The 23930-nt window shown below is 48.4% G+C and overlaps 1 protein-coding gene and 1 long non-coding RNA gene across 6 annotated transcripts in view; one reads left to right on the top strand and one right to left on the bottom strand.

Moving 5' to 3' along the window:
- Window positions 1-1523: 1523 nt before the first annotated feature.
- FHL2 (four and a half LIM domains 2) overlaps window positions 1524-23930 on the bottom strand; it is a 72271-nt gene continuing 49864 nt past the window's right edge. For all 5 annotated transcript variants that reach the window (XM_059134319.1, XM_059134320.1, XM_059134323.1 and 2 more), the window contains 4 exons: window positions 20975-21149; window positions 13845-14014; window positions 11434-11620; window positions 1524-6937 (listed from right to left, as the gene is read on the bottom strand). In XM_059134319.1, coding sequence (XP_058990302.1) covers window positions 6786-6937; window positions 11434-11620; window positions 13845-14014; window positions 20975-21149 — 684 coding nt within the window. In that variant the 3' untranslated portion in view covers window positions 1524-6785. The remainder of the gene's footprint in view (window positions 6938-11433; window positions 11621-13844; window positions 14015-20974; window positions 21150-23930) is intronic.
- LOC131808325 (uncharacterized) lies at window positions 11786-14765 on the top strand. Its single transcript, XR_009344780.1, has 2 exons — window positions 11786-12216; window positions 14418-14765. It is a non-coding gene; the product is annotated as an uncharacterized LOC131808325 (long non-coding RNA).

Raw genomic sequence — 23930 nt, 5'->3', positions numbered from 1 at the left:
CTCTCACTTTTCTTTTCCTTCTTCTAATGTCCTCCATGTTATTCCTTATGCTCCACAAGTAAGTGAAACCATATGATAATTGACACTCTCTGCTTGACTTATTTCACTCAGCATAATCTCCAGTCCCATCCATATTGGTACAAAAGTTGGGTATTCATCCTTTCTGATGGCTGAATAATAGTCCGTTGTATATATGGACCACATCTTCTTTATCCATTCATCTGTTGAAGGGCATTTTGGCTCTTTCCACAGTTTGACTATTGTGGACATCACTGCTGTTGATATTGCTGCTGTGAACATTGGGGTACACGTGGCCCCTCTTTTCACTGCATCTGTATCTTTGGGGTCAATACCCAGTAGTGCAATTGCAGGGTCATAGGGTAGCTCTTTTTAATTTTTTGAGGAATCTCCACACTGTTTTCCAAAGTGGCTGCACCAACTTGTACTCGGATTCTTATTCTTTGGGTTATAATCTGATGCCTTTTTCTCATATTGTTCCAGCTTTGGCCATTGGAAACTCTTTCAGTTGGCCCCTGTGTCCGTTTGACTTAGCTCATCATTGTGGTTGCTTCAGAGCTCTTCACTTTCTAGCTCTTCCAGATGCTCCAGGTTCATCTTGTCTGATTCCTACCCCAGTCCTAAACACAGCAACTTCTCCATAGAGCTTTGGTTCCTTTTACTGGACTGGTATTAGAAAGCAAGATCTGCAAGCTAGGAGTGGGGGTGTCATTGCTTCTCGATCTCAATTGACAGAGCAAAAAAACAGATATGTGTGTATACTCACCCTATATATACACATCTGTAAATATTTCTATACAGAACTATCTATAGTAAGCCAAATGTGAGTTCATACTGGTGTCTCCCAACTCAAAGGCAGCTCAAAGGTAAGCTACATTCCCATCTGCTGTGGACAGGACAGGGTGAGGAGCCTCTGAGCACCTGGGGCCGGTTCATGTGTCAACTGGCAGTCATTGCTTTCTCATGACTTTCCCCAAGAGGTGACGGCCTTGTAAGGAAAACTGTTCACTTTCGGTTACTTCAGTGACTGGATTTTTATTTATTTATTTATTTTTTACTGTAACTCTTTTCTGTCTCTTAGCCAGCAATAACAAGCAGCCCATGGGGTAGGTGTGTGATCCGAGATCACCCATTTTTTAATAAGATTTTATTTGTTTATTTGACAGACAAAGATTATAAGTAGGCAGAGAGGCAGGCAGAGGAAAAAGAGGGGAAGCAGCCCCCCCCACCCCCGCCAAGCAGAAAGCCCGATGTGGGGCTTGATCCCAGGATCCTGGGATTATGACCTGAGCCCAAGGCAGAGGCTTAACCCACTGAGCACCCAGGTCCCCCCCAGTGTCTGGATTTTTATGGTTTGGGCTGAAGGTAGACTAGTTTACTAAGAATTTTACAATATCCTAGGGGGATGGGGGTGACAGGTGAACCTGGTGGTAGGTATTAAGGAGGACACAGATTGCATGGAGCACTGAGTGATATATGTAAACAATGAATCTTGGAACACTGCATCAAAAACTAATGATGTATTTTATGGTGACTCACATAACACAATTAAAAACAACAAGAACAACCACCAAATCGCATACATGCCGATCACATAACAAAACAAAGATCTTAAATTACTGCGAAGTTTAGGTATATAATTCTAATAAATACATAATTTGTTCTACAAGGTAGTTATGCATTAAATCAAAGCTCCAAGATACTAAAATAAGAGGTAAAATCGTGTAAGTCTCAATTTTGTAGACTGTGTCACAAAGAGAAGAATTAACATTTATAGTTAGGTTTTCTTATGCCAAACAGTAGAGGAAAAAAAGCTCTCTTTTTAAAATGTTAAGGGACAATTCTGCTGGGAGAAAATAAGGGGGAAAAAAGCACTGAAGAACCAACAGTCAAGAATCTAAGAGAACCCAGGAATCCAGAGACGTAAGCCACTTTCATGCCCTGGTGAAAGCAAGCCAGGGTTTTGGTGACCATGATGTAAAGTACAGAGAAGTCAAAGCCCCATGCCCCCAGAGATAGGAAACCTAATAGGCACGACCCCAAAGAGCAATCCCGTACGCTAAAGATAAAGAGAAGTAAGCCTGCCCTGCTGAGGGAGGGAGGGAAAACAAGAGGGAAGGACAAGAAAGAACAGGAAGATAGGAAGGAAGAATTGCTGTGGAAGCTAGAAACACACAAGCCGGCTCTCTCATAATCCTAGCCACACCTGACACCCCAGGATGGCCAAGGAAACACCACAAGTGACTCGGAAGTCATCCCAGTTTGGCGGGGCTTCAGGCGAGTGGCAGAGGCAGTAGAAGTCATCTCTGCAGGAAGACAGGCTCATCCTGACCCCCAGGACATGCCCACAGGTAATTTTTTTTTTTTTTAATTAGTGACTAGCACTAGTCAAAATTATGCAAGCATACAAGGAAACACAGTCCCAAGCATGACAGTCAGTAGAAACCTCAGGTGGTATAGACTGACTCCCAGAGCTTTCATCTATTGGAATAACCAAGTAAAGATCAAGCAAGTTTGCTTTGTTTCAAGAAAAAGGTAAACTTTAAAATATCTGTCCAGTACAGCAAACTATAGAACATACATTTTTTATTGAGGGTATCATAAAATACTGTAAAGTTTTAAACAGAGCGAACTTATACCTATGTAACCACTGTCCAAATCAAGGTATAGAGCAAGGGTTGGCAAACTTTCTGTAAAGGGCCAGATAGGAAGAATGTCTTATGGGCCACATGATGTCTAAGTGAATAGACATGGCTGAGTCCCAATAAAATACTGTTTAGGAAAACAGGAAGTGGGCAGGATTTAGCTGGACCATAGTTTGCCAACCATAATACAGAACATTTCCAGCATTCCAGAAGCTTCTTTCATGTCCCTTTCCAGTCAGAAAGGTAACCACTATTCTGACTTCTATCTCTGTAGTTTGGTTTTACCTGTTAACACCTGTGTGATGCACCTCTATGTACATTTTATTTAACAATTTAATAAAAAGTTTTGCTTAATAAAAAGGATTATTATAGAGCCACTCAGAAATAACCATGCAGTGTCATGATTTCCAACTGATAGAGGGCTAAGTGAGTAGGGTCGGGCTGGAGACAGACTCAGATTTTGTGTGTGGATGGACTCAAACTTCAAACTCTCTCCTCCAGATCTGTCCAGGTTCTTGAATCTGTGTGTGTGTGCATGCATATGTGCATGTTTTAAGATTTTACTTATTAGAGAGAGAGTTTGAGCAGGCATGAGCGGGGACTGGGCAAAGGGAGAAGAAGAAGCAGGTTCCCCATTGAGCAGGGCTCTATCCCAGGACTCTGGGATCATGACCTGAGCAGAAGGCAGATGCTTAACAGACTGAGCCACCCAGGTCCCTCTTGGATGTTTTTAGATTAAAATTTTTTCATCAAATTTGGGGATGTTTTCAGCCATTCTTAAAATTTTTTTTTTCTGTCCATTTTCTCTCTTCTCCTGATGTTTCCATTCATTATACATATGTTAGTTCACGTAAGGGTATCTCACATTGCTTTGAGGTTAATTTTTCATTTTCCCCGTTTTTCAAATTATAATCGCAGTTGGTCTTTATTCAAGTTTACTGTTTTTTTCTTTTTTCTTCCCTCAACTCAAATGTATGATCCCCTCTATTGAATTTCTGTTTGGTGATTGTACTTTTCAACTCCAGAATTTCCATTTGCTCTTTTTATAGCATTTATCCCTTTATTGGTGTTCTCTGGTGAGCATTGCTGTCATACATGTTCCTTTAACTCTTTGAACATGTTTATATGTTTGGCCAGTGCTGGAGATTGGTTAGAGGTTCTGCCTAAGCTCTTTGAGCTAATGAGACTTCTGCTCTTTGCTGACAATCTGCGTGTGGCTTAGAGAGTGCTTTCAGGTCTGCTCTGTGTCCCACTCTGTTTGCTCCTGAGTGGGTGTGACCCAGTCCATGCCCACAGTCTCCTGGATCCCCAGCGATAAATGGGATCCCAGGACAGCTCTTCCTAGCTCTCTTTCCCTGGTTCTCAATTAAACTTCTGTCTGGTCTGCCATTTTGCCTTTTACTGCTCCTGTCACATAGCTAGCAGTCCCCTCTCTACTGCTTGCCACCAGAATCCCCATGGTCTTTCATAATCCCCATAGCACAGATTCTTCCATTCTTGGTACCAAACAGTCCCTTCCTGCAGGGATGCGAGCTACTAGTTCACAGAGCTGCCCTTCCAACCCACACCTTGAGCTTGGACAGTGTCCTGCTTGTCCTGGGGCAACAGTCCTCCATGAGTTAAATCCTGGATAGGGAAGACTGGTATTAGCAGAACGTGCCAACATCATCCTGATAAATGTCTTCACGCAATCCTACTCCTAGGAGAATGGTAGCCTCAGGTCTTCTCAGATAGCCCCTCTTACTTGGAGCCCCCACCCTATAGGCAGTGTGCGACAGGAGTGATTGGAGCCCCAGGGTTTGCAGACTGTCATGCTTGGGCCACAGCCCTAGACCAGTAGGAGGAGCCCTTCCCTTCTTGGCTTCACTTGCCCAGAGTAGATCTTCTGTCTCAGGAAACTGGGAGGGGGGTGGGGAATGGGATCAGTCCATTGGCTCAAGTGCCATAGACTCTCACTCTTCTTAACATGTAGATTTTCCCAAATGTTTCTCCATTTGGTCCTTTAGGGTGATTTTCCAAGATTTGAACATATTTATTTGGTATGTGTATATACCCACCCCCCCTACACACACACAGTTTTCCCAGTTAAATGGTTGTCACACTAGGAAGACAGTCACTGAGTTCTGCACACCACCATCTTGCAGACCCCAACTTTGTTCTTTGAGCCTTGGCTGGGCTGCTTGGGGTCTAGCCTCTTAATGCATGGTTCATTTGTCAGCCAGAGATGGATAGGGTTTTCAAACAAAGAACTTGGTTTTCTTTTTCATACCATTTCCCTCCTTAACTTTCCAGATGTTATTTGTCCCAGGCTCTGGCCTCTGGTTCTTCAAGCCAGTAAGACTGAAGACTTTCTAACAGAGTTTTAGCTCCCCCTTTGGGGCCTGCCTTTGGCCAAAAGCCATAAAAATGGGAAACCTACCCATTGCCTTTCCCTTCTTCAGGTGTCCACTCCTCTCTCAAGTATTCCTGCCTTGGATCATGCTCTGGTGTTTTCAAATGTCTTAAAATATTTTGTCCAGAAGATTACTGGAGTCCAGTAGGAGCTACTTACTAGAAATGGAGCTCCCCCTTCCATTAATTTAAGGTCAGGTGTGTTCAGTGTATCTGTGGTTCTTATGAGGAAAAGGTAAGGTGTTCCACAATGACATTTCCAAAGCTTTCACCTTTTTGTCTTGAATTTTGTTATTTTCACTTTAAAAAGCACAAATCCAAGAATGCTTTTACTTTTATAATATGACGTAGAAGGCAAGAGAACTACTGAGCCATAGAGTTCTCAGAAGGCCTGTCTCAGACATCACGATACACATCTTATGTAGTCCAGCACTCAGATTAAGAAACTGACTTCACACATGCTCAGCACGGCTGGGACGTTGGTGGAAATCAAGTTGTTTTATGGTACTACATCACCTTAGAAAACTAAGGACAAAAGTCACTATTGTTAGCATTCTAGAAAGGAGCACAGGCAATGCTCTAGCTCACAAATTGGCTCAGTGCTTTCCAACTGTATATCATGCCTTCACAGATGGTTTTACAGACGAATGCCAAGCTAGGAGCTCAAATCATTAAGATCTGAGAGCTGGGAGTCTCTCTCTTTTTCTCTCTCTTTCTTTTTCTCTCTCTTTTCTTTCAGAAACAACATAGGCTTCCAAAGCAATGCCCTAAATTGCTGGAGTAGTGGTAATACACAGATGAGCAAGAGGTCATCTCTGACCTCGAGGTGCTTGTATCCTTTCGTGATCCTTCCCTTTATGGATGAAAAGGCAGGTTGGGGTAGGATAGGGACCCATGGCAATGGGAAAGCACTGAGCCCTTTTAAGAAAAGTGACCCCCCAACTGCCTTCACTGTCATTAGCTCATATTCTGCTGGCTCATATTCTGGAGTTTCTGTTACCGCATCCAATGCAGAACATTAAATTCTGAGCAATACAGAGTTTGGGAGAAAGGAGCAAAGAGAAGGGAGCCTGGAAGAGGTTGTGGTGCTGACTAAAGGTTTTCTTTGAAATGAAAGGTGTGATGGATCTCTGTGAATGCTGCCCCAGCCTGTCTGAACTTGTACTTCATACGGTGATCAGTGGAACATATGATAACGTGCCTTATACCGCAATGTTCAGAACTTCGATGTTTAATCATTATTTCACACACTGTGTGTGGCCAAGGATTTTGTTCTTTATTAACTTTTTCTTAACTTTATTGTAAGCTATACGATCTTGCTCTAGGTCTTACATGACAGGAAGCTACACATTGTAAATGCCCACTCTTCAATATCTCATGTAGTTCGGGAAACTCAAGTTCGTGATGTGTTAATTGCACTTACACATTAAATATGTAGTGAAAGAAAGGTACATGTATAAAGATGTCATTCAAAAGGATTTTTACACTTGGAATTGCCCTGCTTGATTATGAAAATTCAACATCATCTTCCCACCACAGGTTTACAGAAGGTTTTCCTCCTTCCCTGGGACTGAGCTAGTACAAAGGATTAAAGGGTTTAAACAAACGTGAATATCACTGAGAAGCACAAGAGGAAAGTTTCAGCATGGCCGGTGGAGACCAGACACAACACTGCCTGGTGGAGAATGAGAATGTCTAAATCCGTGCGTGTCACAAGCAGCCGTGTGGGCTTCAGATGTCTTTCCCGCAGTCAGGGCACAGGATGTCATCTCTTTCTGTGAGGAAGCCTCGCCCCACCAGTGAGAGGGAGCACTTCTTACAGTTAAAACAGTCGTTATGCCACTGCCGTTCCTCAAAGGAGATGTACTTTGTGCCACCAAGTCCTGTTAACAGAGAAGAGAGAACACCAGGGTGGAAAAAGAAAGGGGCCATGGCTGGGGAGAACCAGGCCTCCAGGACCAACGAAGGAATTCTGGTTTGAGCCATTTCAAAGCTGGACTGTGTAGTCTGGAGAGTGTGAGTTTCTAATGGCTGGCAATCCACAGGTCAATCAGACACCCAGCGGAGCTCGTACTATGAGCAGGAACAGATACACAAACCAGCTCCAAAATGACATGATCAGAGCTCTAATTATGGAGGGACGATTGTGTCTGTCTGTCTGTTCCACCAGAATGAAACTCTAGGAGATCTGGAGCTGGTTTCTCTTATTTCTTCCCTGGGTGCCTCGTGTCTGGTACTCAATTATTTCGTGATTTCATGAATGAAGTGCTGAAGGGACGTTAGAGGTAAATACGCATTTTCTCTGGCATGGCCAGGAAAGGCCTCACTAAAGAAATGGCATGTGGATGTGGGGGGTGGCCATTCTTGAAGAGTGAATATCATGAGATAGACCACAAAGTATGAACTTAAGTGTGACGGGGGAAGGTGGGCTGCTAGGGTGGGTGAGAGCGCATTCTGGTGTGTGGGCAATAGAGAGGACCAGCTTATTATATTTTAAACAAGAGACGTAGTAACTCGGTTCGGTGCTTGATTCTTGTTTGATGGCGAATTCTCATCAAATGCTTAAGGTACACCGGCCGCCTATTACCACATGGTTGCTTGGTCCCGCCCCTGAGCCACCTGAAATCAACTGGAATCAAATACCCAGGGTTATTAGGAATTGTGATCCATTCCACTGAACTCTGGATCATGAATTCCAATTACAAAGAGTTCTTTCCAGAAATAATGGTCCAATCTGCCACAGTAAAAAGAAAGCAACTGCCTTGACTGCTCCATTTATAAGGGCTTGAAGTCTCAGGCTAGCCTGAAAAGTCTGTAATGCACCAAACAGGTAGTTCCTTTTGTAACAGAGCTGGCTAGGTTGACGTGGGGCTTTCAGTCTTTCACCCAGGGGAGACCTGCAAGCTAGCCACCCCCCCCCAACTCCCCGGCTAGTTAGAAACTGCTTCAGTTCAAGTTCAGTGCTCCTTCCAGTATCACCCTAGCCGTGTGGCTGGTGGGATATGCACTAGCACAGCTTTTCGACTTTCTTTTCCCACAGCTTGAAAAGCAGAAGTACCCTCAATATTCACAGTTACTAAAACACTGACTGCCTTTACGCATCCTGGACCCCTGAGGGCTGTGGTCACATAGCTTTTGCGCTGGGCCTGCAGTGGCACCAAAGCTGTGATTTAGGTCCATGGGTCTCAAACTTCCTGCAGATCTGAATCACTTGGGAAGCTTTTCAGGCTTCAACTATCACCCAGGTCATAGCCCCTGCCAATTAAATCGTGACCCAGGCAGCAGTCATTTTTCTAAGCTCCCCAAGGTGTTTTGAATATGTAGCCAAGTCTGAAAACAAGAGGTTTTCGGCAACACTTGATTTAGCGGCAGGGACTGCAGAACAGTTGAAAGGTCATTTTTTGTTTTTTGTTTTCTCAGCACTGAGCAAACTGAAAAGCCAAGAAGTGGCTGGGATGCCCCAGCATTTCTGCCATTCCATGTCTCTCCTTTGTCTCACCTCTGACTAAGTCCTGCTACACTGGAGATCTGGGGCCAGGAGGAGCCCTGGCAGGGACAGGATGAAGAAGGATGTTAGTGGGAGGTGCTGTGCCGGGTGACGTCCCAGGGGATAGCCTCCTTTTAGAAACTCCACTGTTTCCTTGATATAACAATCAATGGGGCAAGTCACAGAAATGAGAATTAAAAACAGCCCAAGGAGGACGAATGCTCCTAAAGGGGAGAGGCATACACAGTCAACTATTGTCATTTGAGGTTTATGGCCAATGGCCCCAGAACTCCAGCCTGAACAGAGCTCATCTAACAGGTGCATTTTCTCCATAAGGCACCTTACAACCTGCCTGTGCTTAGGAACACAGACGGCCTGTCCGCACTGCCCCTTGGGAGCCACTTTCAGCAGCGAAACTGCCAACAAAAAGCACAAAAATGGGGGCACCTGGGTGGCTCAGTGGTTTAAGCCTCTGCCTTCGGCTCAGGTCATGGTGTCAGGGTCATGGGATCGAGCCCCGCATCGGGCTCTCTGCTGGGCGGGCAGCCTGCTTCTCCCTCTCTCTCTGCCTGCCTCTCTGCCTCTTGTGATCTCTCTCTCTTGTCAAATAAATAAATAAAATCTTAAAAAAAAAAAAGGCGCAAAGATACAAACAACGTGGCAGTAAATAGTCCGTGAATAGGACCCTTGGTTATAAAATGAGAATCGAAATGAGGAGGCAGAGTGTCCCCTCACCTCACCTCCGCCGGAAGCATTATGTGTCAGACGACTAAAAATGTTTGCCATTCTGTGGGTGTCTGGGAATGACCACGAAAGCAAATTGAGTGCTGATTTTGAAGTTACAAATAAATGTTAGTGAGTAGGCGAATTTGCAGGTCTGGACTCTGAGTAACGAAGACTGATTGTATTTGTGTGTGGATTTTGCATCACTGTGCACAGAATGCGGGAAAGTAGAACTTCAGATTTACTTAAAAAATCATTTAAATTGTTGCTGAAGAGAAAATGCTAAGTAAGGATCTATTAAAAATCCAATCTAAAGTCACAATCTCATACAATTGTTTAGGGATTTGGCTACAAGTATATTTTAACTGCAATTTCAAAATTCCTCTGTAGGCTCCAGAACATTAATCTCTGAGTTCCAGAGAAGTAACTTTCCTCTTTTGGAGGAAAGTATCCATGGTTTTCCTTGTGTTGTTTTCTTTCTTCTTCTTCTTTTAAATTTTTTTTTAGTGCTACCATGGGACTAACACATATCTGATACTTTACATGTAAAAGTGCTTTTATCTAAATTACACTGCTTTATAAGGTTTAATTTTATAAACATTTACTTTCATAGGCATTACCATGAAAACAGCATATGTTAGGGGACTGCATTTCTTCCCCCTGAATGATTCCAGTCTGGTATATAAATGGCTGGAATCAGGTTAACGGAAAAATTTAAATGCTGTGCTTCTTTTCTTTGTATTTTAATTCCTTATGGAAATGCGAGCTCTGGATTACCCAGGAAAGGATGATTTTAGCGACCTTGGGCTTCCTGCATCAGGGGCGTTGGCTGAGGTGAGTGCGCTCAATTCTAGACAAGCAAAAAGAAAGTCGGGGACAAGCACACACGGGCTGTAAAATGTCTGTGTGACCACACAGCGGCGCCACACAGGGATTCCAGGCTGCGAGGCTTAGATGACACGTGTCGGCCACCTGCCATGGACAGGGATCAGCAGTCACCTGAAAGTGGCAGAGCTGGGAATCCCACGGCCCAGAACGCTGTGTCCTCACAGAATTCTCTTTCCCTTCTGGCCCAGCCACGGGTTTGTGTGGTGGTGCGTGGTGCACGTTTACAGGGCTGGAGTCTGGCCAGCCGTCGGCCCTCCACGCTCGATTTCTCGGCAAGTCCGATAGTTTGGTGCAACACCGGTCTGCAACCGGACTGCAACCAACCAGGCTTTGGGCTCTCGGTCGGCCCCAGCCTTTGGGGGATAAGAAAGAACCGCCTAGAATCTTGTCCTCTGCCCTCATGTAGCTATGGCCTTGTGGTCGACAAGTCCCTCTAAGATGCCAGGGAGCACCTTTATTATCCTTTTTTTTTTTTTTTAAGATTTACTCATTGGTTTTTTTTTTTTTTTTAGATTTTATTTATTTATTTGACAGAGAGAAATCACAAGTAGATGGAGAGGCAGGCAGAGAGAGAGGAAGGGAAGCAGGCTCCCTGCTGAGCAGAGAGCCCGACGCGGGACTCGATCCCAGGACCCTGAGATCATGACCTGAGCCGAAGGCAGCGGCTTAACCCACTGAGCCACCCAGGCGCCCCTACTCATTGGTTTTGAGAGCAAAGAGAGAAAGGGGGCACAAGTGGGAGAGAGAATCTCAAGCAGACTCCGCACCCCGGGGGAGGGTGGAACCCCACATGGGGCTTGATCTCACCACCATGAGATCGCCAAACCAAAGAGCCGAAAGCAGGAGTCGGCGCCCCTAGGAAGCCCCTTTAGAAACGCAGCCTCGCGGCTCAGCCCGGCAATGCCAGTTGCCGGTGCTCACCCGCGGGCCGCATGCGCACAGACCGCGGTTTTGGAAAAAACCCAGCAGAGGGCAGAAACAAGACCCCTTGAGAACAGGCCACGTGGTTTCCAGGGACCCGCTGAGCTAGAAGGGCCGCGCTACGTGCTGGCGGCCGTCCCCGCCCCTGTCACAAGGCCCGGCGAGCGCGGCCGCAGAAACACCGGATCCGTCCGGGAACCTGAGGGAGGCCCCCGAGTCTCAGTCTCGGAGGAGAGGCAAAGTCTGGGCCCGCAGTCGTGCCCCTGGTCCAGCCCTGGCGGTGGCCCGGTGGGGAAGGGCTGCTGCCTCGCGCGCGCCCAGCGGGAACCCTCGCCCGGGAGCCCGAGTCGGGACACTCACCGCTGATGGGGTGGGTGCAGCCGGCACACTTCTTGGCGTACAGGTCGCAGAAGCAGCTCAGGCAGTAGGGGAACTCCTCGCGGGACGTGAAGCGCTGGCCCGACAGCGGCTTCTTGCACGCGGTGCACACGAAGCACTCCCGATGCCACGGCTGCTCCCGGTATGTGACGCCCCCGGTGGTGATGGGCTGGAGGAGGCAGGGAAGCCACGGTCAGCGTTCCAGTGGCCCCCGGGGAGGGGTGGTTCTGGGTGGCGCGAGAGCCCCCTCCTGAACCCGACGGGTGTGTGAGGGGAAAAGGCACGGAGACATGGCATGGCCACCCCTAGTGCGCACAGAAGGTGCGGGAAGGTGCGAGGAGGAGCGCGGGCAGCGAGGGATTGAACCGCGAGGGACCTTTCTGCGCCTGCGCGCACTTCTGCTAAGCACAGAGTGGGACTGCCTGGTGGTTTTCCTCTTATAATTTCCTAGCATTTTCTTTACTCTAGATTACTGTATTGCAAGGAGACAGTACAGGATACACAGAACCTACCACATACGGGAGCATTATTTATGCCATCAGCGAGGCTTCTCGTCAATCGCCCGCTCTTACTGATTTTCTTAAAAGATTTTATGTATTTGACAGAGAGAGCAAGCAAGCACAAGCAGGCAGAGCAGCAGAGGGAGAGGCAAAAGCCAGGCCCCGTGCGGGCTCAAGCCCAGCTCCCTGGGATCATGACCGGAGCTGAAGGCAGTCACTTAACCAACTGAGCCACCAAGGCGCCCCAACAGCCTGCTCTTAGTAGGTAAGCTTTCTGGGAGTCCAAAATTCGATGTGGATTTTCAACTGCGCAGGGGGCTTGGTACCCCTGGCCCCCCTGTTGTTCAAGGATTGACTGTATAAAGTCCCTTACATTTTATAGACATGATTTCCATTTTACAGGTGAGTAAACTGAGACCCAGAGAAATGCAAGGACTTGCCTAAGAATTCATAGCTAAAGACAAAGCAGGTGTCAGAGTTCAGGACTCTTTCTGTCCTATATTCTTTTCATTAAACTATAAAGTAATAATGATCATCCTACAAATATCCCCCTTGGATCAGAATGTACGCAAAATAAATTTGGCTGCAAAGTATCTGCTGGATACAGAGGGCAGGTATAATAAGAGGTTTGCTCTGCCTGGCACACGCCCTTGTCTTCCTTGTGTCTGGATTCCACGTCCCCCGGCTAGCTCAGACCTGCTCCTGGGTGTTACTGTCTCATAGCTTCTCTTCCTAAACACCAGCCTGGCTCCCACTCCCAGTTAGTTCAGATCATGCCCGTATACACTCTGCTGACTCTGTTCTCCTCCAAGGCACACTTGTCGATAAGCATTTGAATGTTGCCATTGGACTGCATTTCCCCCCAGACCCTAGTAGCCCCGAGGGCCTCCCTCCCTTAGCGGGTAATGAATGTGTCTGGCATGAAGGCTTTCTTGCGTCCCGATGAACACACACAAGGCCATGCTTCTCAGAGGATGCGCTACCTTCATTTCTGCGGCCAAACAAGGCAGCCATAAGGTTGTCAGGAGCACAGTGGAAGAAAAGCAAATGACATGAACTTTCCTTGGCTCCTGACGACAACAGGCAGACCAAACAGAGAGGGAGTGAGAGGAGAAGAGGCTTGCTGACATAAACACAGCAGGTTTGTCGAAGGAGGCAGGGATACACAGTAGATAAACAGCATAATCTTAGCGTGGGAACTGGGAGGAGGGGAATTTAAGATTGTAGTTAGTGTACCACTCTGCCCTTTGAAGAGGTGCTGGCAGGACGGGCACCTGACGCCCCGCTGACCCTCGCGTGGCACAGCAGCCAGAGGCCAGGCTGGGCCCCCACAGGCCCAACAGCAGAGTCTGTAATAGGGCCCGAGCCAAATAGTGTGCAATCGCTCTATAGTGGGCTCCTTTTCCCTCGGTAACCCAACAGCCAAGACAGGAGGGCACCAGACTGAGGGGGCAAGTGTGCAGCTAGCAACCTGGGCCCTGTCCATGGGGCACAGCCTCCCTTTGCTCCTCACGTCCCTCCCTCCCTCCCTGGAGTTTTCCTGTTCACTGATGGGAGTACAGGGTAATGGGACTGCTTTGGGATAATACGTTTTCCTCGCCTTTAATGTATGTCATAAACAGGAACAAATATTTGGCAATGTTCTAGAAGGAGGGAGGGACACGGGATTTTATCTCTGATCGCGTTGTAGGAAGAAGGCCTGGAGTGGGGGGTCTGTCCGGGGGTAAATGCACATGCACGCAAGAGAATTTTGGGATGGGGGGCCAGCCCGGCAAGACTCCTATGCCGTTCAGGTACCACAGGTGTCGTCACTAGGGGGAAGGAGGGCTGAAGCCAAGGGCTGTGGAGCAAATGGACTGGAATGGACAAGGTCCAAGGGAGGATGAGAGATACCTTTTGGCACTGAACGCACTGCAAGGCGTACTGTTTCTCATAGCACGGCACGCAGAAGTTCTGGTTGTCCTTTGGTATGAAGCTCTTGGTGCCGATGGGCTGCTGGCAGCGGCGGCAGACGAAACAGGTCTCATGCCAGCTGCTGTCTTTGTACTCCATCTTGCGGGTACCTGTCATGAGAGTTGGGAAGAAGCAGCAAAGGGCAGAGCTGACGACACGGCTGGCTCGGAGTACCTGCCGTCCGCGTCTGGAACCTGCCCACGGGCTAGTTTGGTGACTCCAGCAAGTCACTTTAGCTCTCAAAGGCTCACCTTGAAATGGGCCTGTTTTGGAGAGGGCAGGGACTCTGTGTTTCTGGGTTCGCCCCTGTACACCCAACTTCCAGAACAATCTCTGTGCGTACTCAGTATGTAATTTGTCCCGAAGGAGGTTAGGAACATGAAGTAGAAAAAGTATCTGTCTCTGTCTCTCCGGACTGCAAAACAGAGAATTCTGGCAGGGCTCAGACTGTCTGGACAGAGTGGGAATTCCAGAGCTCAGTGGCCCATTAATGAATACTCTTCTGTTTTGCAGTGGGATGGAAATCGGTGGCGCGTACATGAACCTGGAGTCTCAGGCCGGAGTCCGTGAGGAGTCTCCATGGCACTCACTTCCTGTGACCTGCCGTGGAAACCAAGCCGAGATGTGCTGTAGCTCTACCATTAAAAGTGATGACTGATTGCTATCATTAAAAGCCACATGTGGGGCACCTGGGGTGGCTCAGTCTGTTAAGCGTCTGCCTTCATCTCTGGTCCTGATCCCAGGCTCCTGGGATTGAGTCCCTGCGTCGGGCTCCCTGCTCAGCAGAGAGTTTGCTTCTCCCTCTCCCTCTGCCCCTCCCCTTGCTTGCGTGCTATCTCTCTCTCAAATAAATACATTCTTTTTTTTTTTTTTTTAAAGATTTATTTATTTATTTGACAGAGAGAAATTACAAGTAGGCAGAGAGGCAGGCAGAGAGAGAGAGGAGGAAGCAGGCTCCCTGCTGAGCAGAGAGCCCGATGCGGGACTCGATCCCAGGACCCTGAGATCATGACCTGAGCCAAAGGCAGCGGCTTAACCCACTGAGCCACCCAGGCGCCCCTCAAATAAATACATTCTTAAAAAAATAAATAAAATCCACATGTGACACTCAGACATCCCATTTAGAAATGTTCTGATCTGATCTTGTGACATCGCATTTCCTTTCGAGTAACTTATCATTTGATATGTTTACATGATTTCTTCAAGGAGCTCAGGAAGTCCTAGAGAACTGGAAACGCTGTTTGGCTCACCCCATCCCCCACCACCAAGCCGGAGTCACAGTATTCAGTATTTGTTAATGTTTTTCCATACTTTTTCAAGAGAATAAAAGTATGCGTATTTACAGAAAGAAATGGTTCAAGACAGGTTGGTGTGCAAACCCCCTTTGCATGCAACACAAGGCAAGTTTGCAGGGAAAGGAGGGTGAGGACTGAAAAAAAAACCCCAAATTCTCCAAATACTTGAGTGGGCTCCGGGCCGGGCATCCCGCCTGCGGCCCATGCACGGTCCGCACTACCTCGTGTTACAATCAGGGTTTTCCTGGGGCACAGCCCCACCTGTTCCCTTACTTCAATTGTCTGCAGCTGCTTTCACACTACAGTGGCAGAATGGGTCATTGGGACAGAAACCATGGCCCTTGAGACCCCAAATATTTGTCTGGTTCTTTTTGGAAACATGTTAGCCAACCCTGGGCTCACTGCAAGTCTGGGGCTGAGGCATGTAGGATGCAATGGTTAGACGTCACAGTGGGATCAGGCCAAGGGGGAGTGAGGGTACGAGCAGGAGCCCCGGCTTCGAACCAGGGCTGCCTGGCATAATGCAGGCAGCCAAAGAGTCTAGAAACGCGCCAAACTTTAGCTTAAGTCCAAAGATGATATATATGGTCAAAATGATGGGCTTAAGGGCTGCATTTTGTCTGCTTGCAAGGTTGACAAAGAGCTGTCCATCTCTCGAGAAATTAGGATATGTGCAGAGAATCGTTGCAAGATTATTTATTCGCTGTCACTTTCGGGTCACTTTCTCCGCTTCCTGTACTTCCAAGCCAGGGCATTTGGGCACCATCTTCCGTAAAGTATGTACAATACTCAGGTTGTGTGCAGGTGCCAGAAGCTAGGGATGGGGGGGGCATACATGGTGGGGGAGGCACATAACAGTTTTCAAAGCTGCAGAGTCCAGTCGTGGGGTGATGAGTCCTGACACAAGGAGAATTACACTGAGCAACGGAATGTCACGTAAAAATAGTGGAAGATTGGTGATTTAAACCTAGAATGATTTTCTTTGTCTCCAGGGGGTTATCTTCCCACGTGTATTTTTGCCCCTTGCTCTTTTACTCTCCCACCTTCCCCTGATAAAGCAGCTTAAAAACCAAAGGATCTTGTCAATGAACAGAGGGCAACTGTATGCTCACTGAAGACGGCAAGCAAGACCGCGTGAGTCCGTTCTTGGTGTGTTGAGGAATAATGGTCTTTTATTATCACCAGTCAGGAGCCCTGGGGAGCGGGAGGGGGGTGAGGGGCGGCACTTGTAGCCCTTTTGGGTGGTTTCCAGCAGCCTCCAGACACCTGCCGAGTTTATTGTACAACACAGCCAGCAGGGGGCAGCAAAGGTCCTTCTAACAGACCATGCCACCTCTCCCGCAGATGGGAGTACAGGGTCCTGTTGAAGGGGTGTCTTTTTTCTGTTTCGAACAAGTGAGGACCGACTACAGTGGAAAAGGGTGAGTTCCTGTGAGTCTGCTCAGAGGAAGTAGTGCTCCTGCAAGGAGCAAACAGAGGCTCGTTTAGTAGTGGAGAAGCCCGGGAGCCTCAACCCTATGGCTTGTGGCAGTTTCTAGGTTCCTGGCTACTTCTGGGGGCTGTGGTCAGGTTTGAGTTTGTCAGTCAGCACAGACCTCTTGTTTTGTTTTACTTAAATTCATTGCCATAGCCAAGCCGACGACCTGCGTGCCCATGCATCATGATTTCCTGGTAGCACTTCCAAAAATCAGACCAAAGAAAAGTAGCACATGCTATGATTCAGCACATTTTTTTCCTTTTCTTTTTCTTTCTTTTCTTTCCCATCCCTTCCTGCTCCATTCCCTGGTCCCACCCTCCCCTGTCCTTCCCTGCCCTGCCCAACTTCTCTCTGTCTCAATCTGTCTCACCAGGCATCTACACACTCTGCCTTTGGTGCTGAGCCCATGTCCTCTGCCAGAGGGCCCTCCCTTTTGAGACTTCTCCATTGGTCGAAGAAACCCAGCTCATCCTCTAAGACTGGTCCAATGTGACCTCCCCAGGGTCCCTTCCCCACCCTGCCCTGGGCCCATGCCCCCATCATGGCGGCTTCTCTAGTCAAGTCTCAGTGAGGGGCAACGACTGGTGAAAAGTCACAGCCAGGAACAGGAAGGCTGAAACCCCAGCCTGTCAGTTTCTAGGTTTTCCCTGACAAATGGTTCAGGGAAGGAGCGCCACAGTGAGGGGGAAGCCTGGACAGACACCACAGGACAAGAAAATGGCATCTGTAGGACTGCTTTTGAATTTAATGTGACGCAGACCAGCAGGGGTGGGGGTGGGGAAACCAAGACTCCCCCAGCTCCCAAGTGGTTGTGCTCAGCGAGCTACTGCTCAGTAAAGAGGGACCCCCCACCCCTTTCTGCCTGTGTCCAACTCGCTCGGACTACACAAAGATGTTGAACAGGACATGATGCCAACTCTGCTGTTCTGTCCTCCTCCTAGGGAGGCCCTGAGCACCCCATTCTGTGAAGGTTTATCCTGGGTGTCCTGTTACCCCACCTTGTGAATGAACCACCATTCACACCCGCCAGCTGCTGGCCCACCTTCTCTTATCTAGTTGAGAAGGTGGCTCGAAGCTCTGAGACCAGAGTCCTGGACAAGGTCCTAATCCTGGCTGGGCCACTGACAGTAGCCCAGGGGTCCGCCCCTGAACTTTCTGGTTTCTTTACAGCCGAGACAAGACAGGTGAACTTTAAGGTCCATTAAGCGTAAAACTGTCAATGCTCTTACAATTTTGTGGTGTGTGATTTAGCTGCTTCTGGTGACAAGTGCCTGAGCTTGTGGGGGGGCAGGGGGCTTCAGTTCCCCATGGTGAACTATCCAAACAGTAAGCTCCCTCAGGTGTCTGAAGGGTCCTGGGCCAGCCCCACAGGTGCAGGTGTCAGGGATATTCGTGACCTCCCACTGCCTCCCAGAGCTCTAGTGCAGTGGGACCCTGTCCCCACCTGGTCCTCCAGGTCTGCCAATGAGAGAAAGGGAGGCAGATGAGAGGGAAGGATTCCTTGCCAAAGGCCAGTGCACTGCTGAGGGGGAGCAAACGGGCGAGCAAGCAAAACCAAACAAAAGGCAAACAGTGAGCTAAGAGCCCGCTGTTGGGGAGCAGAAGTCTCTGGCAGCCAGGGACCCAGGGAGGTGTGGAAGGGCATGGAGAGAGTCCGCTGTGAAGCAGAATGGAGACTCCCCTGGGCTCTTGTGATAACTCCATAAAGATTTACTTTGCTTTTAATTAATTTTGTGGTTCTCACCATGTCGGGACCACTCTGTCTCTGTGGGTGACTCCCTGTGGGGCAGGACCAGGGCCCAGCCCAGCTTTCGTTTCCATTTCACAGCCCCCATGCTGGGCCCTTGTCCCACACCTGCTGTGCTGAGAGGCCTTGGTCTGGGGTGGGGTGGGGTGGGGTGGGGTTTGTTCCTTGCAGTAGCGTGGAGTCAGTTATCTTTAAGATATATTCGGCAGCAAAATGTAGGGCCATGAGAAACCATCTTACTGAAGCCTAATTATGCCCTTGCCTTTTTGAAATGTATTCTTTCTTATCCAACTTATCTCCCTAAAATAATACTTACTGCACGTCAGTCTCTCGCTCAAAAACCCTTTGGCATCTCTTCACTGCCAAACACCAAGCAAACGAAAAATCAAAGGAAAATTCAGGGCCATGGCAAGCAGGCTTCCGCTAAAGAGTTTGGCTCTAAATGACCAGGGAAACCCTAATTCCTGTTGCACGTTGGCGTGAATCCAGCTACTGCGTGAAATACTGTGACTCCGCTGGCTGCCAGGGTTATAAAAAATCAACATTCAATCTGTTGATGCAACCAGCTCAAAACCCTCAACCCCAGCTCCTCTGACACATCTCATCACGACATGCACGAATACGGTGAATTTTTTTAAAAGTCACTCCTAAGGGACCTCTGTGTTTACTTCTATTTATTAAGGTACAGACTTCAAGCCCTTTTTCTTTTCCTTAATTTAATTTTTTTAAAGGTTTATTTATTTATTTTAGAGAGAAAGAGATTGAGAGAGCAGGCACAGAGCGAGAGAGTGCATGCGCTCGCACGGGGAGGGGCAGAGGGAGAGGGAAAGAGAAACTCCCGCAGACTTCCCGTCAGCTTGGAGCCTGATGCAGGGCTCAACCTCACAACCCGAGACCATGACCTGAGCCCAAACCAAGAAATGGACATTAAACCGACCGATAAAATCAGGTGTCTCTGATTTTATTTTCTGAGAGAGAGAGAGAGAGTGTGTGTGTACACATGCATGAGTGGGGGAGGAGGGCGGAGGACAAGGGAGAAAGAGAATCTTATGGGGCTCAATCTCATCACCTTGAGATCATGACCTGAGCCCAAATCAAGGGTCAGATGCTCAGTCGACTGAGCCACTCAGGAGCTTCCAGACCTCAACTCCTTTAAAACAACACTTGAAAGCTTCACGTGTTTGATACCCCTTTTAAAAAAACCTCAACCAACAAACCAAACCTCAAGGTCTTAAGTGATTGTTGTTGAAACGAGTTAAGCTTGTGAATAGGACAAATCATCAGATACCCTGAACACCACGACAGGCGATAAATTAAGGAAATTCCCTTTCGAAATCACAAGCCTAAATCACGTACACTCTAATTTACTCCTTAGACCACGTTTTTTTATTTTTAAACCTGCTTCATCAGATTGAACACACGATTACTGTGGGTTTGATTTCTTCCTACATCCGCCCTTAATTCCAGACCTCCCTGGGATGAAGGATGCTTCCCCGCTGCATCCTCAGGGACGATCCTGTGAGTGGGCACCCCTCGCTCCACCCCTGGGCAAGCTGGCTGGAGCTTCTCAGCAGGGCAAGGCTGGGCCTGACCAGTGTCCCTCCTGCTCCCATGATCCTGATATGGGAGAAGCTCGGCCGGTGCCCGCCGACCAGAGGCCTCAGGGCCGCATCTCTCCAAGCCCTCCATTTACTCACAGCAGGCTGGGTCCCCAGCCACCTGACTGGACTCCAGGGGCCTCGCCAATGCTTCATGAGACTCTGCCTACGGCGAGGGCCACATCTCTGGCAGACGTGTGCTGCGCAGCGTTTTCTCCTGGGTCCCTCGGATTCTCTGGTAGGGATGCCAGCTTCAAAACGTCCCACGTGGGCCAGAGACTAAAAAATTACCTATAACTCAGACTGAAACGCAAGTCTGTATTTTTGTTTTCTGACTCCGGCAAATCTCCCCTCTGGTAGCATTTACTGGTCACGCAGACGACAGAGACCATGGGTCGTCCGTGGCCTGTAAGCCAGGTGTAGCCATCATGCCTCCCTCTCACCTGCCCACGGTCCACATCTCAGTCCCTTCTCTGGGTGGTTAGTCTCCTTGCCCTTATTTTTGGATGTGCCTGTCAAGACTTTTTGCTGCCATATATAAAAATTCTATATGCTTTCAATCACCCAGTTTTTTAAAATGAAAGCTTCCTCTCTCCCACAGAACAGAACCAGCCAACTTTGCCCAAGAAACAAAGGACACCATGCCATCCTCCCCCGTAACAGCCAATCTCCTTATTACTTGTTTAACACTTGAACCCCGCTGTGGTCAAGTCTGCATGCATGGAGAATGAACATCTGTCTAGCACACGGAGCCCAGGAGGACGGGGGATGGGGTGAGCCGCCTGGGCTCACTACTCCGCGACGGCCCAGCTCCCAGCCCAGTGCCAGGCATGCAGTGGGGCCCAGTACCTCTTTGCTGAAATAGCCCAGCGAGGACGAATTCAGCAAGTGGAAGGGAAGAAAAGAGTAAGCATGCACTGTGGCACCGTGAGGAAGGAGGGCGCGTTCCTGACCTGGCATGATGGTCTTCTTGCATTCCTGACACTTGGAGGAGTACTCGTGGGAGTAGCAGTCCGTGCACAGCAGCTGGTCCTCCTTGGCAGCAAAGGGCTTGTCCACCAGTGAGCTCTTGCACCGAAAGCATTGGAAACAGGCCTCATGCCAGTGTCGGTCCTTGTAGGACAAGTCCTGTAGACCCAGAGCATGTGACACAGTGAGAGGGTGGGGGAGGGGGTCGCAGATGCTCAAGTTCACGTCCCTTTGATTCAGAAGCTATTGGCAGTGCGCTACTCCAGGTAAACTCCTGGTTGAACGTGTGTTCGACCTTTCAAAAACCGCACCCTTGATGAGATCTATACATATCCACTGAAAACATTCAGAAATAATGCCACATTTTGTATGTAATGAATGCAGCTCAGCATTGCCTTTGTTGAGACTTTGAATAAAGTCTTTTGAATAAAGCCACTAACTCCTTGTGCGGTAGGAACAGGAGTCAGCCTCCTGTGAGAAGAGTTGGGAGGTTTTGATCGTTATCATTGTGATACTACTGAACTACGGAATAAAGGCATTTTAACATTTTTTTGTTACAGAAGACGGTACTGGCAGTTTCTCAAAAAATTAAAAATAGGATTACCATATGATCCAGCAATTCCACATCTGGGCATTTGCATAAAGAATCAGACCTGTATCCATAGTAGCATTATTCGCTGTCACCAAAGAAGAGGAAGCAACCCAAATGTCCATCAAGGGATGCACGGATAAGAAAAAGGTGGTACGTACCCACAAGGGAATATTATTCAGCCCCCAAAAGGAGAGGAAATTCTGATGTGCAGGAAGCCTGAGGACATTAGGCTCAGTAAAATAAGCCAGACATAAGAGGACAAATGCTCTAGGAGGACACTCATACGGTGGGAGCCAGAGGCTGGGGGACAGGGTCAGAGAAGTAGTGTTTCCTGGGGACAGAGTTTCAAAAGCAAGGTGAAGACACCAGGAGGTTGGCCACAAGACAACATGAATGCGTGTGGCACTACTGTCCTGTGCTCTTCAGAAGGGCGAAGTTGATATGTTTCAGGTTATGTGTATTTCACCACAATTAAATAAATAGGTTTGACTATTATGCAGCAGGTGGGAAAGCCTTTGCCGATGTTAGGTGGTTTCCCTCTGTGCAGACCAGACACCTCGGAAAGATGGCCCCTGTGGAAAAGCTGCTAGCATTTTCCATGCTGTGACTCGCCTACCGCCTGGCTGAGTGGAGAAGCCTAGAAAGGGCTTGAGGGCTGAGGGGAGACAGTCCCGGGCCCAGCCCTGCGTGTGGGCTCTGCTGACGACATCGGCATAGACAGACAGCGGCTACACAACATATTAGTGAAACAAGAAGGAAAGGAAATACAGGTTCAAGGAAACTAGCCTTCCTAGGCTCATCCTCAAAAAAATGGAGAGAGGAAGCTCAGTGGGCAATATGGTGACAGCAAAGCCACCAGACGTCACCACAGTCTCCACCCTGCTCAGCCAGGCCCCAGATGGAAGGAAAGAGTTGCCGAGGGTCAGCAGTGTCCATGGACAGTCGTGGAGAAGCTCGTCTCAATGCTCCCATGGGTGAGAAGCATGGCAGAAACCCATTTTTCCTCCAGCGAACCCGAGCACATGGCAGCTACCGTAAACGGATGGGTTGACAGTCATGAGACACTAAAACGTGCTCCTTTCCACGCGGGGGACCAGCCACATGGCTTCTTTAGACCTCAGGCATCAGTGCAAGACTTCTGGTGCCCAAGCCATCACACATCGGCACTCTGGCCCATGCCGGGCCTGGCCTCAGAAGGCTCTTCGCCTCCTCTCCAGCTGACGGGCCACCTGCTCTGTGAGCTGCCCCAGCCGGGACGGCGTGAGGGGTGGGGGGATGTCACACACTGCCCCGAGTGAGCACACTGCGACCACCAGCCTGTGTCCACACCATTTTCAAAATCCTGCATGGAAACCCTTATCTAACTTGTTATGCTATCAGGTTTCCCTGTAGTTCTCCTTGGGCTCTCGGCTTGGGCTCTCTTTGGAAGTCAAAGCTAAACTAATGAACTCAGGTCACAGCTTCCTCTTGGACTCACTTCTTAAGAAAGCCCACAATATATAGGAAGTGAGAAAAGACTTTATGGCAAGAGGAAGGTAACTCAACACTGCCGGCTTGGCTTTCTAAAGGCACGCTGAGGTTTCTAGCCAAGACAACATTCTCTTCTGACTCTTGGCGTGGGGCAGGATTTTAGCTATAGGGGTCCCCAGAGCTGAGAGGTGGGCTGGCAACTACCACCCAAAGACCCGGACCACTTCTATGTGCCTGGCCCTGAGCTTCACATCACACTGAATCCTTCCCTCAAAGTCTTGGTACCCGAAGGCCCGTCTCCTTTCCTGTGTGCGCAGCTTCAAAGAGACAGTTTTGGTTCTTAGGACCAACCTAGTCCATCTTACTTAATTCTGATACGTATGGAGTACATTGTGCGGCCCCCAAGGACACAGTTTTGATGCTGGTGGTACAAGGTTAAGAAATATAGACTCACTGACTTTGAACCTCAAAACATCCTAGAAATATCATGGTTCTAAAGTCCTCTAGAAAGAGTGAAGGAGAAGGAAAGACAGAGTAAAAGAGAACAAAAGAGAGAAAGAGAAAGAAAGAAGGATAGATCTTTTACACATCCCAGAAAACATACCAAGGCTAATTATGTGCTCATGGAAATGTCATAAATTGCAGTAAAATGTTGATAAACAATGTAAGATTAGGCCCAAACACTTCCTTTGTGATTTCATTATTTTTCCACGTCGGAAACATTCCTAATATGGGAAGCGCTCCTTGGTTCTGAACTTGCCCTTTCGGAGACTCCAGCTGAACCCGCGGGAGGGGCTGGTGGCCTGGCGGGACCCTCGAGCCCTCAACTGGCTCTAAGTGGCCCCAGGCAGCACAGTGGCCCTCCCTGAGGATGGTGC

The sequence above is a fragment of the Mustela lutreola genome, chromosome 9 (genome assembly GCF_030435805.1).
Source record: "Mustela lutreola isolate mMusLut2 chromosome 9, mMusLut2.pri, whole genome shotgun sequence".
Lineage (NCBI taxonomy): Eukaryota > Metazoa > Chordata > Mammalia > Carnivora > Mustelidae > Mustela > Mustela lutreola.
The sequence above is the reverse complement of the archived record's forward strand: the minus strand, read 5'-3'. Positions and strand labels throughout refer to the sequence as shown.